General features: G+C 54.4%; 1 protein-coding gene across 6 annotated transcripts in view; it reads left to right on the top strand.

The window, feature by feature from the left end:
* ARHGEF18 (Rho/Rac guanine nucleotide exchange factor 18) overlaps positions 1-17,330 on the top strand; it is a 300,861-nt gene that overhangs the window by 195,299 nt on the left and 88,232 nt on the right. For all 6 annotated transcript variants that reach the window (XM_078669619.1, XM_078669618.1, XM_078669617.1 and 3 more), the window contains one exon: positions 2,037-2,284. In XM_078669619.1, coding sequence (XP_078525745.1) covers positions 2,037-2,284 — 248 coding nt within the window. The remainder of the gene's footprint in view (positions 1-2,036; positions 2,285-17,330) is intronic.

Here is a 17,330-nt window from a genome sequence, read left to right as displayed (position 1 = left end):
ATTGTTCTCCTACCCAGAATCCCCTGCAAACCTCGAATTTAGCTGAAAAAACCCCACATTTTCTTAAATTTCTGTGTGGGAAAGTCGTGGGATCACCGGGCTGACACAAATGTCCTACCACCCAGGTCTCCTGATAAAAATGGTACCGCACTCTTGTGGGTGGTCTAAGTACCCGCAACAGGCAAGGGCCCAAAACGTGTTGTGGAGACATACAAATGACCTGTCGCAAAACTACCTGGTTTTGGAAGGGGGCACCTGGGTTTTTGGCCTGGGGATCGGTGGCCATCTAGGAAAACCTACCAAACCCACACAATTTTGAAAACGAGACACATAAAGCAGACATTAAATACCTCTCCTGGAAGGTAGCCCTCCTCCTCGCCATCAACTCTGCATGTGGAGTAAGTGAATTTCAAGCTTTTACCACCCTAGAGCCATTTATTTAGTTTACATAAGATGGGGTTATCCTTCATACTAACCCAAAATTTGTACCTAAAATCCACTCGGATTTACGCCTAATGAGCCAGTAATACTCCAATAATTTTTTCCAAATCCCCAAACAGCGGCTGAGCGAGCGCTTCACTCACTAGCCATCAAACGATGTTTGAAATTCTATTTGCACAGAACCAAATCCTTTCGGAAAACAAACCAGCTATTTGCCTCCTTCACCGCACCAAGGAAGAGTCCTGCCGGTTACCAAACAGAGCGTATCCAGATGGATATCAAAGACTATTATTTCCTGTCATCAAAAATCAGGACGGCCTTTGAACTGTAGAGTACAGGCTTATTCCACAAGAGGAATTTCCACATCCATGGCATTGTTTGCTGGGGTGTCATTGCCAGATAATTGCAGAACAGCAACATGGTAAAGTGCACACACCTTTGCGCAGCATTATTATTTGATTCGGTCGTCCTCCGAGAAGCAGCAGTGGGACAAGCGGTTCTACGACCTCTGTTTCAATAAAGGTAATCAAGCTTACCTTCCCACCGGCCACTTTTCAACCTGTTGGGCACATTTTTCTTTACTATATTATGTTGGCTTATTTATGTTAGGATTTCACTTCCTGTGTATATTGATTTCATAATAAGGGTGTTAAGTATATTTATATATGTATACATTTATCACTATCTATGGAAAGTTTCTTTACAAAATATCGCTTTTACTGCTTGCTATTCTGTTTCAAAGATGTGAATCTAGGATAGTTCCAAATACTCGAGTAAGAAAATAAGTTACTTAGCAGTAACTGTAGCTCTCCACTATTGGAATCTTTCATAGATTCACCTTCAACCCACCCTCTTCCCCAGAGAAGCTTGCCTTTATTTCTCTTGGTGTTTGTACATTTGTATGCACTAGTGCTATAAAAATCTGGGGCACTGCAGCTTCTCTCAGGAAGGTTCCAGAGGGTGGCGTCATCTGATTGGGTGATTCTTAAGTTTGGTCCTTTTTTTGTTAAGGACACGGATATGTTGCTAAACAAAAAGAGCCTTAGGCCTCTAGGTTATATATTTATTATGACATTGCTTTTATAAAGAACCGGGGACTCCCATCTTGATGACAGGTAAGGGTTCACGCATGTGAATCTATGAAAGATTCCAAAACTGGAGAACTACAGTTACAGCTAAGTAACTTATTTTCTTATCCTATATCTTAGCCACCAGTCGCATGAGGGTCCCCGTTTAAAATGCATCCTCTTATTCACTACTGATAGCCCATAGTGATTATATTGTTTTTGTGGGTGTTACTACTCTATTAAGCTCAGTGGTAAACATGAGGATTAACCTGGCATTGTCAAAGGCCGCTTTGTTGCTGTAAAGCATTGCCCATAGTTACCGTAAGGTTGCAGGGGTATTGCCATCATTTTTACAATACAACAGAGGCAAAAGTGTGGCGTCCTGCAATTATCTGATGTCTTTACCAAACCAGTGCATTCTGAGTGACCCTTTACGCCAGCTAATGTGAATTGCATCACTTTGTCCCTGATGTTAACGTATGCATTGGTAGAGTTATATACATATATATCTCTGTCCATTATTTTTAGAGCTCATGCAGACTGAAATGCACCATATCCGTACCCTGAAAATCATGGTTAAAGTCTACTCCAAGGCCATGCGGGATGAGCAGTTCAGCGGCAACGTTATCAAGTCACTATTCCCCTGCGTAGATGACTTACTGGAAATGCACGGACAGTTCCTGTACTGGCTCAAGGAGCGCCGCAAGGAATCTTTGGAGGAAGGGAGTGATCGCAATTACATAATCCAGAAAATCGGGGACGTGCTTGTACAACAGGTATGAACAATACATGTGCATGCAATATCCCGCTAAGGGTGCAGGAACAGTAATGCATTTCGGACAAATCTTGCATCTGTCTCGGGCAAATCCTTCAGCATTTTACTTCAGTTCCTTAAAGTTTTAATTGTGGGAGGCTCAGACTGGGTTTTTTTGCTGTGTAAATTGCTATATATGGTTTGGAAAGTTATTACTTGCACCATGTCACTGGATCCTGAAGCAAGGGATATTGGATGTGCCTCATGAAGCTAAAGCTGCAGGTAAAGGAAGATCTACTGACATACTCATAATATGTGGGGTCTCACCTGGACTATTCTGTTCTCTTTGCCAGTATGTTCAGGACAGCTAAATTAGTCTGGTGTTGGGCACGTAAAAAAGGCATGTTACTTAAACCGAGGTGATCTGCCTTTTTATGTTCAGCACGGGGGGCCTTGAGGGATGTGCATGGTAAGAGTAGCATGTAATGGTTACGTTTACATTCCTCCAGGAAACATTTTCTCTTTTAAAAACAGAGGCACTACTATTGGTAGGGGTATGTTTTGGAGCTTTGGCAAAGTGGTGCTCAGATGAAGGTAGCGCATGTATTTAAAAGATGGGACAAAGTGAATCAGTAAATTATTTCAGAAGATAATTAAACACACATTTAAAATAAGGTTCCACTCTTAAGTAACTTCTTATAAATTGCATGATTAACAAGAAGCCCGAAAGCTACTCCTCACGGCTACTTATTCACCATAAAGATACCACAGAGAATATTCTTCATGATATTGTGTTCATATTGCAAAAGAATGACTAACCACTTTAGCATACAACGTTTAATGATATCAAGGTGGTGCTGTTTATAGCACAGTGCAAGTGACAATTGAGAGACCCAGAGAGTAATCTTTTTAGGTTTAAAGTATTTTATTAAGTACAGTACAGCAGCGAAGATATACATGAAAAAGGCAATAAAGGACAATCAATGACAAAAATAAATCAAAATAAATCAATGCTTCCTCCAGGGCTCGCCGCTACCTATAGAGTTCAACAGTCCCAGCATTGTCAGGGCCGCCCTGGGTGGCCCGCCTGTGCATCGCACTCGAGCTTAGGACTGTAAGCTTATAATAACCCCGCTGTACCTCTCTTTCAACTGAACAAACCACCCCAACAACCCCCCTTACCCACCCCTCCCCCCTTCCCACCCCCCTCCCGTTCGGTGCCGCGCCAGGTAAGAAGCGGACACTCGCATCTCCTGCTTGCATGAGCTCCTCTGTCACTGGTAAGGTTCACCCCTCTCCATCCTGACCTTTCACGGTATCGGTGGTGTGAGTCTCAGCAGCCTCAGGTACCTTGGGCAAGTAATCTCCTTGAATTCAGCGGCTAGTAGTATATGGAAGGGTAGCCACAGCTCCTGGAATTGATCTACGTCTCCAGCCAGTGTAAGTGATATCTTTTCCATTCCCAGAACATGCCACAGCCTATGTAGCCAACCCGTAATGGAGGGGATGGTGGGTGTGCGCCAGTGTATTAAAATGTTCTGTATCGCTGAGCCCAGCGCAATAGCAATGTGCCTCCCCCTCCGAGATTTCAATGGGTACATTAAGGCATTGGGGAGACCCAGCAGGGTATAGGCCGGGAAGCGGGGCAACTTGATACCAAAGCATGCATCTACCTCATTGATCACCTCTGTCCAGTAATCCTGTAGCAGTGGGCAATCCCATAAAATATGTGTCAGTGTGCCAACCTGCCCGCAATGACGCCAACATGCAGTGTCTAGGAGGCGGTTCATTTCATGTAGGCGCTCCGGAGTGTGGTACCAATATGTAGAAACCTTGGTGAAGGTTTCGGTGAGTCCTACATGATATGCAGAATGTCGTGCTCTATACGAGATTTGCTCCCATTCCTTGTGGCTAAGTGTTCTCCCCAGTTCTCTGTCCCACCTCTCCCTACCGGGGTTATACAGATGAGAGGGCGGCGGTTGCAGCATTCTATACAGGTCAGATATTAGTTTAGCGTCCGAAGTACGCGTTGCAAGCCACCGTTCATAAGGCAACAGGTTCCTGTCTGCTGACTCCCGCACCTATGGCTGCAGGGCCCAGTGTCGAACCTGCCAATACCTCATCCTATCCGCCTCGGTCAGTTGGTAATTCTCTTTGAGGTCCTCAAAGGGGAGGACCCCATCCTCACCATATACATGAAAGAGTGCTCTGCACCCCCCCCCCGCCAGTGCGTGTAGGCTCCCGGTTCTGTCCCCGGCGTGAAGTCCGGGTTGTCCACAATGGGTGTGAATGGAGAAGGGAATGTGGTGAGGCCAAAAGGTCTGTGAGTGGCGTCCCAAATCCTCAGCGGCACCCTTGTGATAAAGGACGCGTAAAGGTTCGGGGGGCGGTGCGGTCTGCGCAGGAACGGTATTTCCTGCAGGGGCCGGCCCGCCACCGCTTGATCCTGGAAGAGCCAGTGCTTGTCTGACTCCCACCTGCTCCATTCTACCAGGTACCTGAGCTGTGACGCCTGGAAATACTTTTGAAGATCAGGGACCCCCAGTCCCCCCGCCTCCGGCGCCAACGTCGTCAATGCCCTTTTCATTCTGGGTTTGCGGCCCTGCCAAACAAATCGAGACAAATCAGTCTGCATCTGCCGTATCCAACCCCGAGGGGGCTGCAGCGGAAGCGCACGGAATAAGTACAGAATCTGGGGTAATACTGTCATCTTAATTGCTGCTATCCTACCCAGCCAGGATATCGTCCCCTTGCTCCATCTCCCCAGCTCCTCTTTCACTTTCTTGCTCAGCACCTCATAATTAGCCGCCACCATCGCCGGTAACGTGGGAGCCAAGAGGATACCCAGGTACTGCACGTGGTCCCGTGACCATTGAAGCGGGAAACGCCTCTGCAGGTCCTGTCTCGTCGCAGGCGTCAGGGAGACATCCAATGCAGTAGATTTCCCCACATTCATCCGAAACCCAGCTATCTGAAAGAAACAGGTTAGTATTAGATTCCTTACCTTAGAATATCCCCAGGCGTCAGTCTGGATCCGGAAACTTTTGCGTAGCAGTACCCCTGCGCGTCGGTAGGCGTCGTCTGCAGGCGTCCCCTGCGGCTCCGCGTCGTCGGCGTCGTGCGCCGTGATGACGTCGCTGGAGTATATAGACGCCGCCTCCGCGCGCTGACGTCAGTTCTTCTTTTTTCCGCGCCAGTTAGCGCAGATCCGAAGAGCAGTACTCCGGTCTTTTGACCAAGTTTTTTGTTAACTAATTGATCTTTACGGTGCCGGTAGGATGCCCGGTTTCGAGAGTTGTGACGAGTGCGACCGCCTGATGTCGGTCACCGACCACCATCGACTCTGCCTCCGGTGTCTGGGCGCGGACCACGACGTGGAGTCCTGCGTCGACTGTCGGGCCTTGACTGGAAAAGCTAGGCGGGAGCGGTCCCGCAAGCTTCTCGAGCTCCGGTTGTCGGCCCCGCGTCGAGAGCGGTCCCGGTCCGGTCGGAGGTCGAGGGAGCGGTCGAGGGAACGGTCGCGGAGCCGCCATGGGCGCTCCGGGAGTCGCCACCATTCCTCCGGCTCGTCAGGTAAGCACAAGAAGTCGGGGCGTCGCCATCGCACCCCCGACTCCCCCCGACGCCCGCGTGCTGCGGCCGGGGGCTCGGGTGACCCCACCCCCGCGGTCCCGCATGGGTCGCCGACGCCGTCTACCCCACACCTGTCGGTCCCTGGGGAAGGCGCGTCGCGTGAGGAGATCGAGGCCTTCCTCATTGCTATGAGGGCGAGGTCTTCTCCGGCGGGGCCTTCGGCGCCTGCGGGCCCGTCGGTCCCGTCTGGGGGCCCGAGCGGTTCGGGTGCTCCTGCCCCGGCGCCGCCGGTGGCTCCGGCCCCGGCGCCGCTGGTTCCCTCTGGTTCGTCGCCGGCTGGTCTCCCGGCCTCTCCGGCGTCGGTTCCTGTGGGCCAACCCGTGGTACCGCCCCCGCGTGGTGCAGCGACTCCGCCGTCGGCTCCGGCCGGCGTCGGGTCCCCGGCACCGACGCCGCGCGGCGCCACCCCCCTTTCCTCCCCGACTCCGGACTCGGAGCCGGACCGGCGTCGGCCGACGCCGGATCCGACGCCGATGGGGCCCGTTGACCCCGATGTCTATATCGTCGATCCAGAATATGGGTATGATGAGGAGGAGTATGGAGAGGGTTGGGAGGGGTCTGAGGACCCTCTATCCCGTGCCTGCCAGTATGATGTGGACTGGGTAGGTGATCTGGGTGATGCCAGTGGCCTGGACGAGTCGCCCAACCCTGGGTTTGTCTCTCCGTCCCCTGTGGCGTCCGAGGCAGGTGCTGCCTATTCGGTGGTCCTGATGAGGGCTGCCAAGGCCTTACACCTTGAGCTCCCCGTCGCGAAGGTCAAACCGAATATTCTGACGGAAGTTTTTAAACCGCAGTCATGCCCCCAGGAGCCTCTGCTGCCGTTTAATGAGGCCCTGACGGATGTCCTTCTGGGCACCTGGTCCAGGCCCGCTTCTGGTGCGCCGGTTGACCGGAACGTTGCCAGGCGTCACCGTCCATGCTCGGACGACCCTGCCTTCCTGTCCACCCATCCCTCCCCGGAGAGTCTGGTGATCCAGGCCTCCACTTCACAGTCCGCATTTCCGTCGGCTCCGCCCGACCGGGAATCAAAGAGGTACGACCAATTTGGTAAAAAAGTGTTTTCCTCTTTGAGCGCTGGACTGCGGTCTTGTAACACCGCGTGCCTCTTGGGCCGCTACACCCACTCCCTGTGGGATACGGTCGAGGAGTGTTTGCCGCAATGCCCCCAGGAAGTGCGGGACAAGCTCACCCGGGCCTTGGTTGAAGGCCGGGATGCGGCGCGGTACTCGATCCGTTGTGGTCTGGACACCACAGACTCACTGGGACGGGCCATGTCCACTACGGTGGCGATTCGTCGCCATGCCTGGCTGAGATCTGCCAACTTCTCACCAGACGTCCAAAATACACTTATGGACATGCCATTTGATGGCAGTCGCCTATTTGGTGACAAAGCGGACCACGCGCTGGAGCGCTTCAAGGACTCCAGGGTCACGGCCAAGTCCTTGGGTCTCTCGACCCAGCGCCAGCAGACTGGTTCGTTTCGGCCCTTTCGTGGCCAAGGGAGGGGAGGTCCCACACGTGCTGCCAGCCACGCGGCGCAGAGCGCTCCCCAGCGCGGTGGCGCCCGTGGTTTCCGCCGTGGTGGCGGTAGAGGCCAGCGTCGTGGTCAGTCCACGCCTCCCTCCGCTGCGGCATCCAAGCCTTCCTAGTCCGAGCTTTCGGGCTCACGTGACGCCAGTGGGTGGCAGGGTTCGCCATCACCACTCCCGCTGGCGCGCGATAACATCGGACAGGTGGGTGCTGCAGCTTGTCCGAAGGGGCTATGCCCTCCCCTTCGAGTCCACTCCTCCAGCCATGCCACCGCAGAACCACCGTGTGTCGGGGGACCACTTGACACTTCTGCAGGAGGAAGTTACGGCCCTCTTGGCCAAGGGGGCCATCGAGCGCGTTCCTGGGCCAGAAGTAGGGTGTGGTTGCTACTCCCACTACTTTCTGGTACCCAAGAAGGACAAGGGAGGCCTGCGTCCTATCTTGGATCTACGGAACGTCAACGGCTTCCTCCGGAAGGAGAAGTTCAAGATGTTGACTTTGGCTCAGGTCTTGGCTGCTCTAGACCCACAAGACTGGATGGTAGCGTTGGACTTGCAGGATGCGTATTTTCACATCCCCGTCCTGCCGGCCCACCGGCGTTACCTGCGGTTCACGGTAGGCCACGAGCACTTTCAGTTTATCGTGCTCCCATTCGGCCTTACCAGCGCCCCACGGGTGTTCACGAAAGTGATGGCGGTGGTCGCAGCTCATCTGCGCCGGTTAGGGGTTTCAGTCTTCCCCTACCTCGACGACTGGCTGTTGAAGGCGGGCTCGCCCCAGACAGTCGTCCACCACCTTCAGATGACGGCAGACCTCCTGCACGAGCTGGGGTTTTCCATCAATGTGCCGAAATCACACCTGTGTCCCTCTCAAAAGCTCCTTTTCATCGGAGCGGTTCTCGACTCGGCGCAGTTTCGGGTTTATCCTCCGGAACGGCGGGTCCGGGATATTCAGGCTCTGATTCCCATCTTTCAGCCGTTATCCCGGGTTTCGGTCAGGTTGACGCTGCGGCTTCTGGGGCTGATGGCCTCCTGCATCCTTCTGGTGCATCACGCCAGATGGCGGATGCGGGCTCTGCAGTGGGACCTGAAGTTTCAGTGGGCCCAGCATCAGGGCAACCTATCCGACCATGTCCTGATCTCGGAGGGCACTGCGAGACAGTTGCAGTGGTGGCTTACGGACCGCGATTGGGTCAGGGGCAGATCCCTCTCCCTTCCCCAACCGGAGCACGTGGTTGTGACGGACGCGTCCCTCCAAGGCTGGGGTGGCCACTTGGGAGAGGCGGAGATCAGAGGCCTCTGGTCTCCGGCGGAGTCCCGGCTCCATATCAACATGTTGGAGCTGCGGGCGATTCGCCTAGCACTGAAGGCATTCCTCCCCTTTGTCAACGGGAGTGTAGTGCAGGTGTTCACGGACAACACCACCTCCATGTGGTACTGCAACAAACAGGGCGGTGTGGGGTCGTGGACCCTTTGCCAAGAGGCTCTGCGCCTCTGGCAATGGCTGGAACGTCAGGGCGTGACTCTGACGGTTCAACACCTGGCAGGTTCTCTGAACGCCAGGGCGGACGAACTCAGCCGTCGGTGCTCGGTGGATCACGAATGGCGTCTAAACTCGGATGTGGCGAGAGGCCTCTTTCAGCAATGGGGAGAGCCTTGGTTAGATCTATTCGCCACAGAAGAGAACGCGCAATGTCATCAGTTCTGCGCGTTGGAGTTTCCAAGACGGCACTCGCTCGGCGACGCCTTTCGGCGCGAGTGGAGTTGCGGTCTGTTGTACGCCTTTCCGCCTATACCACTTCTGCCCAGAGTGCTGAAGAAGATCAGGCGCGACCGGGCCCAAGTCATCCTTGTGGCTCCGGACTGGGCTCGAAGGTACTGGTATCCCGAGCTACTCAGCATGACAGTCGGTCCCTCGATCCGCCTGCCCCTTCAGGAGGACCTTCTGTCGCAGCAGCAGGGGACGGTCCTCCACCCGAACCTGTCCAGTCTCCACCTCCATGCGTGGAGATTGAGCGGCGACAGTTGAGGCCATTTGACTTGCCTCCTGAAGTCTGTGATGTCATTCTGGCAGCCAGGCGTCCCTCCACAAAGTCGGTATACGCCTGCCGGTGGAACAGATTTGTGGCATGGTGCACAGCGAAGGCTGTGGATCCCCTTTCTGCCCCTCTGTCTGAGGTTCTCCTCTTCCTCCTTTCCCTTGCCCAGCAGGGCTCTGCTCTGGGCACTATCAAGGGCTATCTTTCTGCCCTTTCCGCCTTCTTGAGGCTACCTGATCAGCCATCTTTGTTCAAGTCCCCTATTGTGTTGAGATTCTTGAAGGGCATCACGCACATGTATCCTCCAACTCCGTTCGTGATGCCTCAGTGGGACTTGAACCTGGTTTTGACTTTCCTGATGTGCGCTCCCTTTGAGCCCCTTCATTCCTGTCCTCTCCGTCTTCTCACCTTAAAGACGGCCTTCCTGGTAGCCATCGCCTCTGCCAGGAGAGTGAGTGAGCTCCAGGCTCTTTCTATTCAACCTCCTTTCTTGTCTGTTCATCCTGATAAGGTGGTTCTTCGGACTAGACCTTCTTTCCTGCCCAAGGTAGTCTCTGCTTTTCACATTGGGCAGTCCATCACCTTGCCCTCTTTCTTCTCGCCTCCGCATCCTTCAAAGGATGAAGAGCGGCTCCATCGTCTGGACCCAAAACGTGCGCTTTCATTCTATATGGATCGCACACGCCAGTTCCGGGTGGATGACCAACTGTTTGTTGGCTACGTGGGTGAGAAGAAGGGAAGGGCGGTACAGAAACGGACCATCTCTCGGTGGGTCGTCCTGTGCATCAAAGCATGCTACTCTTTGGCTCGGAAGGAGCCTCCTGTTGGGCTGAGGGCCCATTCCACTCGGGCCACGGCGGCTACTACTGCCCTGGGCCGGGGAGTCCCTTTGCAGGACATTTGCCAGGCGGCCACGTGGGCCTCGCTGCACACCTTTGCGAGGCACTACTGCCTGGACAGTCAAGTCCGGAGGGATGGCTTCTTTGGCCGTTCGGTCCTCCAGGACTTTCTGGTGTAGGTTGTATTGGTTCGCAGACCCACCACCGGGGTTGGTATTGCTGGGGTATCTATTCTAAGGTAAGGAATCTAATACTAACCTGTTTCTTTCAGATGAACAAGTTACTTACCTTCGGTAACGATATATCTGTAAGAAACAGTAGTTAGTATTAGATTCCTTACCGCCCCGCCCATCCTCCCCGTTCTGCGAACTGATACCTAGGGTTAAGGACATCCCTTTCAGGGCCCTAGTTTCAAATGGCACCAGTGTTGGTTCTCACATGGCTCTGCGTGTTCTGGCGCGGAAAAGCTGTGTGCAAAGAACTGACGTCAGCGCGCGGAGGCGGCGTCTATATACTCCAGCGACGTCATCACGGCGCACGACGCCGACGACGCGGAGCCGCAGGGGACGCCTGCAGACGACGCCTACCGACGCGCAGGGGTACTGCTACGCAAAAGTTTCCGGATCCAGACTGACGCCTGGGGATATTCTAAGGTAAGGAATCTAATACTAACTACTGTTTCTTACAGATATATCGTTACCGAAGGTAAGTAACTTGTTCGTTTCCGCGAAAGCCTCGAGCTCCTCCATACATGCGGGTAAGGCCCGCCTCGGGTCCTCTAGTGTGAAAATTACATCGTCCGCATATAGGCTAACTGTGTGAGTGTACCCTCCCATCCGCACCCCGATCGCGCACGGGTTCTGCCGCACTCTCTGGGCAAAGGGCTCCATGTAGAGAGCAAAAAGAAGAGGGGATAATGGGCACCCCTGTCTCGTGCCACGTTCAATATTAAAGCGCCTCGAGCCACAGCCATTGACACGTACCGTAGCCGAAGGGAACCTGTAGCAGTTAAAGACCATGCTCCTAAATTTCTCCCCCATACCCATCCGTGCCATCACCTGCTCCAGGTACGGCCAGTGCACCCGATCGAACGCCTTTTCGGCGTCGACCGAAAGTAGCATCCTCTCTCCCGGGATCCGTGAGGCTTTCTCCAGTACATGCACTAACCTCTTAGTATTATCTACTGTTTGCCTGCCAGGTACAAAGCCGGATTGGTGCGGGTCAATCAGCCCAGGGAGATACTGCGCCAATCTCGCAGCCAAGATCCCCGTATAGATCTTGAGATCGACATTTAGAAGGGAGATTGGTCTATACGAGCTACACTGAGTCTTGTCTTTCCCCGGTTTAGGTATAACTGATACAGTCGCCTGCAAGAGATCTGGCGAGATTGCCCCTGGGGAGGCAAAGGAATTGAACAGCTTGGTCAGTATGGGCGCTAAGATCGTGCAGAACGTTCTGTAGAAAAGGGTGGTGTAGCCGTCTGGGCCTGGTGCCTTCCCGTGTTTCAGCCTGGAAATCGCTGCAACAACCTCCTCAATCCGGATCTCCCGTTCTAGGTGATCGGCCTGCGCCGGAGCCAGGGACTGGAGAGCCACCGAGTCCAGATACTCATCGGGCTCACCTATCATCGAGGCATCTGCCGTGTAAAGCTCAGAATAGAATTGGCGAAAACTCTCGGCTATCTCGACGTCTTCGGTGACTGACTGCCCCCCTGTCCCCGCAATTTCCTTTACTCGACGGCACTGGTGCGCAACTCTGAGCTTAGCTGCCAGCAATCGGCCACAGCGATCCCCTCCTGTGTAATAAGCGTGTTTGAGACGCAGTGCCGCATACTCAGCCCTGTCTAAATCTAAAGCCGAAAGGAGTTTCCTAGCCGCTTTCAGCTGCCTCCAAATCCTGGGGGCCCCAGTGCGGCGATGCACCAGCTCCAGTTCCCTGACCTTCTGCGTGAGTTCCTCCCGCTTAGCCTTTCTCTCTTTGTTTTCAGCTGAGGAAATTGCTATGAAATTTCCCCTCAAAACCGCCTTGAGTGCTCCCCATTGAGTCGCCAATGTGGTGTCGGGGTTGGAGTTATGCAGTTGAAATTCCTGCACTGATTCCGTTATGCGCTGCACCACAGTCTTTTTGTGTAGGAGAGTTTCTCGAAGTCGCCAGACCCCACGGTGTACCGGGGTCGACGGGGGGAGGAAGGTCCCCGAGACCGGCGCGTGATCTGAAAGAGAGATGACCCCTATCTCGGAAGCAGTGGCCATGTCTCGAACCGGGCCTGAGACCAGCAGATAGTCCAACCGAGCGTACGTCTTATGTGCGTGTGAATAATATGAGTAGTCCCTGTCTAAAGGATGAAACCCCCGCCAGAGGTCATGCAAATCCAAATCAGCTAATTGTGTCCTAACCGTGTTCGACAATTCCCCAGTCTGTGGGTAACGCTGCGCTGACCTATCCAGAGAGGAATCGAATACCAAGTTTAAATCCCCTCCCAGTATGATGTGTCTATCCGGCGACGCCGTGACATCCACTAATGCAGAGTGGAGGAATCGGTCCTGGTGTTCGTTTGGGCTGTACACTGACCCTATTGTAAACTGAAGGGGGCCCAATTTAAACCTATAGACCAGCAGTCTCCCCTTCTGCTCCACCAGTTTGTGTATGACTTCCCCTCTAAAGGATTTAGACACTAGGATAGCAACTCCAGCCGTTTTTGTGGTGTTGGAGGAAAAGAACTGTGTGGGGAAGGAGCAGGACCGTAACCTATGGCAGTCCCCGGCCAGCAGGTGCGTTTCTTGAAGCAGACAAATGTCTGCCTGAGAACCCTCCAACAAGGAGAGAATTGCTCTACGTTTCGTGGGATTGTTCAATCCTTTTACATTCAGGGTCACTACTTTCATCCCCGCCATACCATATCAGAGGCACCTCGTTTCAGCGGCCAGCCTGTAGCAAAGAACACCAAACCATTGATCGAATAGGCCTGCGAGCTCCGGCCATGCCGAGCGAGCAGAACAACAGCACCGGACAGATCTGTCCCCAACTCCCCCCCCCCCCCCGGTTCCCCCGACCCCCAACTCCCCAACTCACCCCCCTCCCGTGCCCCAACTCGAACCCCAAACTCCCCCCACCCACCCATCCCTCCCAACCCTCCCTTGATCCTCAGTCCTGATTGTCCCAGTCCTGCCCTTACCGGACAAGTCTGTGGTAAATTACCTTCGTGGGCGACCTGCCACCAGCATCCCTCCTCCGCCCCCGCCCCCCCCGCCCACACCCGAGCCTGCTCCAACAGTAATGCGTAGTCATTCTCCCCCCGGAGCCATGTTATGCGGTCAGTGCCACTTCCGTCCCGACTACTGAAGACCTGGAAACAGTTAGAATAGCGTCCTCCATCTCTGCCCTAATGGTGGGCGAGCCCGGCCTCCGTGGAGCGGTGGACGACCTGCGTCTCGAAACCCTCCGCCAGCCACCGTTAGTAGGATCTCCTCTCCGTGGCGTGGAAGATTCCTCCTCTTCCGCAGTGATCCCCAGCACTTCGCATACATCCAGGAGAGACCGTAGCTGATGTGATTCCCCATTCCATCGGAAGATGAGGCGAAAAGGGTGCCCCCATGAGTAGGGCGTGTCGTGCTGCCTCAGGAAGTCCGTCGCAATCTTAAACGCTCTCCGCTTCTGGAGAGTGGTCGCGGACAGGTCCTGATACAGCGCCACTGGATGACCCCTGAAGGTGATCGTCTGCTTCCTCCTCGCCTCAGTCATGATCTGCTCCTTCAGCGGAAAATCCGGAAGGAAAGCCAGAATGTCCGGGGGAGGCCCTGTTGCTCGTCGTTGCGGACCAACTCTATGGGCTCTATCTATCCTAATGGGGAAGTCAGCTGACTCGCCCAGGATGTCACGGAACATCAGGTAGTCCATTATGCCTGTGTTCTCTTCCGAGGACGGCACTCCCCGAACCCTTACGTTGTTCTGCCGAGATCTGTTCTCCAAGTCCTCATTATGCAGTTGTAGATCTATGTGCTGGTCTCTGAGGCGGAGCACCTCCTGCTGCAGGTGCGTGATTTCCTCGTCCTGCCTCTGCGTAGAGCTTTCAACCGTGGCCACTCTCTCCCCGAGTCCGTCCACTTCTCTACGTATTTCACGCACTTCGCCGGCCATGTCTTGCTTTAGCGCTTGAAAGTCTTCCCTCAGTGTCCCAAAAAGTGCTTCCAAAAAGGATCTGGTAACCGGGGGCTCTCCACTGTCCCCCACGTGGGAGCTACTTGCACCTCCCGGCGGTGTTGAATTCTTGTCCCCTTTTCCCTGGGGTTTATTAAGCATCTCCGGGAGTGTGCGATTACTCCCCTTGCCACCCCTCTGACCGGCCATCTGTCCTGTGCCCCGACAGCACGTGCGCAATGCACCTCAGCACTAGTCGATCCGACTCTCAAGTCCAAGCCCCGAGCGCCTGTATCTGGCCCCGGGAGCTTCCCCGTCCGCTGATAGCCCCAGGCGCTCGCAGCAACACAGATCCGGGCCTTCAAGCCGTCCGGCCAGACAGCTAGTCGGGTGCCCCTCCGCACCAGCAGCAGCCGCCGCCTCTTCGCGCTCCGCAAGCGCCTCTCCGCCACTGGTCAAGCAGCTCCTCACCACAGCCGGTGCGGGGACGCCGCTACGGCCCAGGACCAGCTCGCCGCTTCCCCAAAGTCCACTGCGCCATCCAGAGAATCCTGCTGAGCCTCCGACGTCCACACACTCATGGGGCGCCTTCCCTTGCACAGTCACTGCCCCCAGGGGCCACTTCCCCTTCCCGGTCAGGCGCCACAGGCCAGGCGCCGCCGCGGCCTCAAAATGTCCCCGGTGTGGTGCGGGGCCGATCCGTAACGCCCTTTGGAGCTCCGTGTCGCCCCACACCCCTCCAGCTCTCTCCTCACCTCCTCTGCCGAAACCGGGGAGGGGAGGGGGCGTCCAGGGCCCCGCTCCGTCTCTGCCTGGCCCCGATTTTCCGGGCCCGCACCGGTCTAGCCCCCGAGCGTTCTTTGCAGGGCGCCTGGGGTCACCCCCGCCGAGACTCGCCACTACGCTAGCGCCGCCTCGGCAGCTTTCCGGGCCTCCGCTCTCCTCCGGCCAGGCCGCAGCCGCGGCCTCGATTGGTTTCTGGTGCGGGTCCGTGGCTCGCCGTGCCTCCGAAGCTTCGGCCAGCGCTCTCCGGTCCCAGGTGATCAGCTCCGCTGGGCCGCTGACGTGCCTCTGCGCACCGCGGGACCTCCCTCTAGGATCCCCCGGGCCTGCGCCACCTCCGGCTGGGCCTCAGATCCGGCCCGCCTCTCCACCGCTGCACGGGGCTTCAGGGGCCGGGCTCACCGCCTCGACACAGCGGCCGGCGGGAGGACCGGGGCTCAACGCAGCCGAGTGTAGAAGCTCTCCCGGCCGCGCCCGGTCTTCCAGGCTAGCGAGGGGGGAGAAAAGCAATGTATCAGGGCTCAGGGCCTAGTCGGGCGCGGGAGCTCGGGAGGAACACGTCCGTTCACTCCGCCATCTTGGCCACGCCCCCCGAGAGTAATCTTTTTTAAATAATTTGGGCAGACTAAGAGTTTTTTTTGGATGCATAATCTTTAGCACTGCCCTTTTTGTCCTGATTTAGTGCTCCTTAGGGAAATGTGGACTGACCTCTAATTTGATCCTGATTTCAGGATTGCTATTCCAGATGGGTACGATATATGCAGAATAGATAGACAAGGTAATGGGGGTGGTTTATCGAAATCACATTCAGGCAGTATGAGGTCTGGCCCCTCCTTTGGATGGTGAAACCTCGTCGGACTATTATGGAGTCCAGCATTGTATTTTCAAATTTCGCCCTGTTAGGAAATTTTAATTTTTACCTGGAGCTTAGTGAGAACACAGATACCCGACGGATTTTCTTCATAGCTTTGATCTGTATCAAATAGTCAATCAACCGACTTATAATGCTAACCATACGCGGGATGGTATTTTTACAAGTAACCCTGCGCTTAAATTTGTCATTCCACTGATTTGGGCGGATCACAAAGCTGTATTTTTAGGTCTCGTGACCTACAATGCGCGCAAGCGCATTGAGGGATCGAGAATTCAAGTGCTCGAAATCCTCGTCAAACCAAGGGCTTCTTGCACTGCGGTTTTCTTAGAGTTCACGTGAATCACGTGAGCAAACAAGCACGCGCATTCCCGGTCGCACAGCACATCATAGGGCTTCTCCTCCCCTAATTATTCATGGCCGGCCGCAGGCCAGCCGTACTTTCAGTTTCCCGGCCGGTCTGTATTTATCAGGTACGTGTTGTTTTTTTTTCACTTTGTCTCCGTGCGTGCGTTCCCCCACCACTCGTGTTGTTCTCTCCCTTGTTATTTGACACCCTCTCTAGTTGCATAGCCCATTGTTGGTTACCCCACCCCCGTTCCCCTCTCCCCTTTCATTTTAAATGTCTAACCTTCAATCCGGTACTTTACCCCTTCGATGTAACTGACCCCCTCCCCACCCCCCTTCTGTAACCCCCTCCGTGCCCGCTTCGAATCAGGCGCCGCTCTTAAACCTCAACTCCCCCCACCCCCTACCATGAAATCGATTGCTTAACTCGGTTTTAAATACAAATCCAGCTTGTTAAGTATGGCAGCAATGGGGCAGAGCGCCAAGCACAAAAACCGAGAGCCTCTTGCCATATTTTCTCATTTGTGCGGACAGTGGTTTACAAACTGTGACATTGCTCTGCTTCCCCGAGTAGCAGTTTGTTTATGACATGCAGCTCTCCTTGCTCTAATCAAGGAATGCGCTGTACTTCGCACTACACATTCAGACTGATTTACATTTAATAAAGGCGACTGCGCGCCTTTCTTTCATTTTGCCCGGTGCAGCATTCCTACAAGCGGAAAGGTAAAATGTCGGCCTTCTGTCCCACATTTCCTAATTGATGTACTTTAATTAGCAGTAGGAAAGTTGGAGCTATTGGTTTTGTAAATGACAAAGCCCTTTATGTTTTTAAAATGAAAACAAAAATAAAAGGCATTGTTATTTGCAATTGTAATAGCTCCAACTTTCC

This window comes from Lissotriton helveticus, chromosome 12, assembly GCF_964261635.1.
Source record: "Lissotriton helveticus chromosome 12, aLisHel1.1, whole genome shotgun sequence".
Taxonomy (NCBI): domain Eukaryota; kingdom Metazoa; phylum Chordata; class Amphibia; order Caudata; family Salamandridae; genus Lissotriton; species Lissotriton helveticus.
This window is presented reverse-complemented; position numbering and strand designations above follow the sequence as displayed.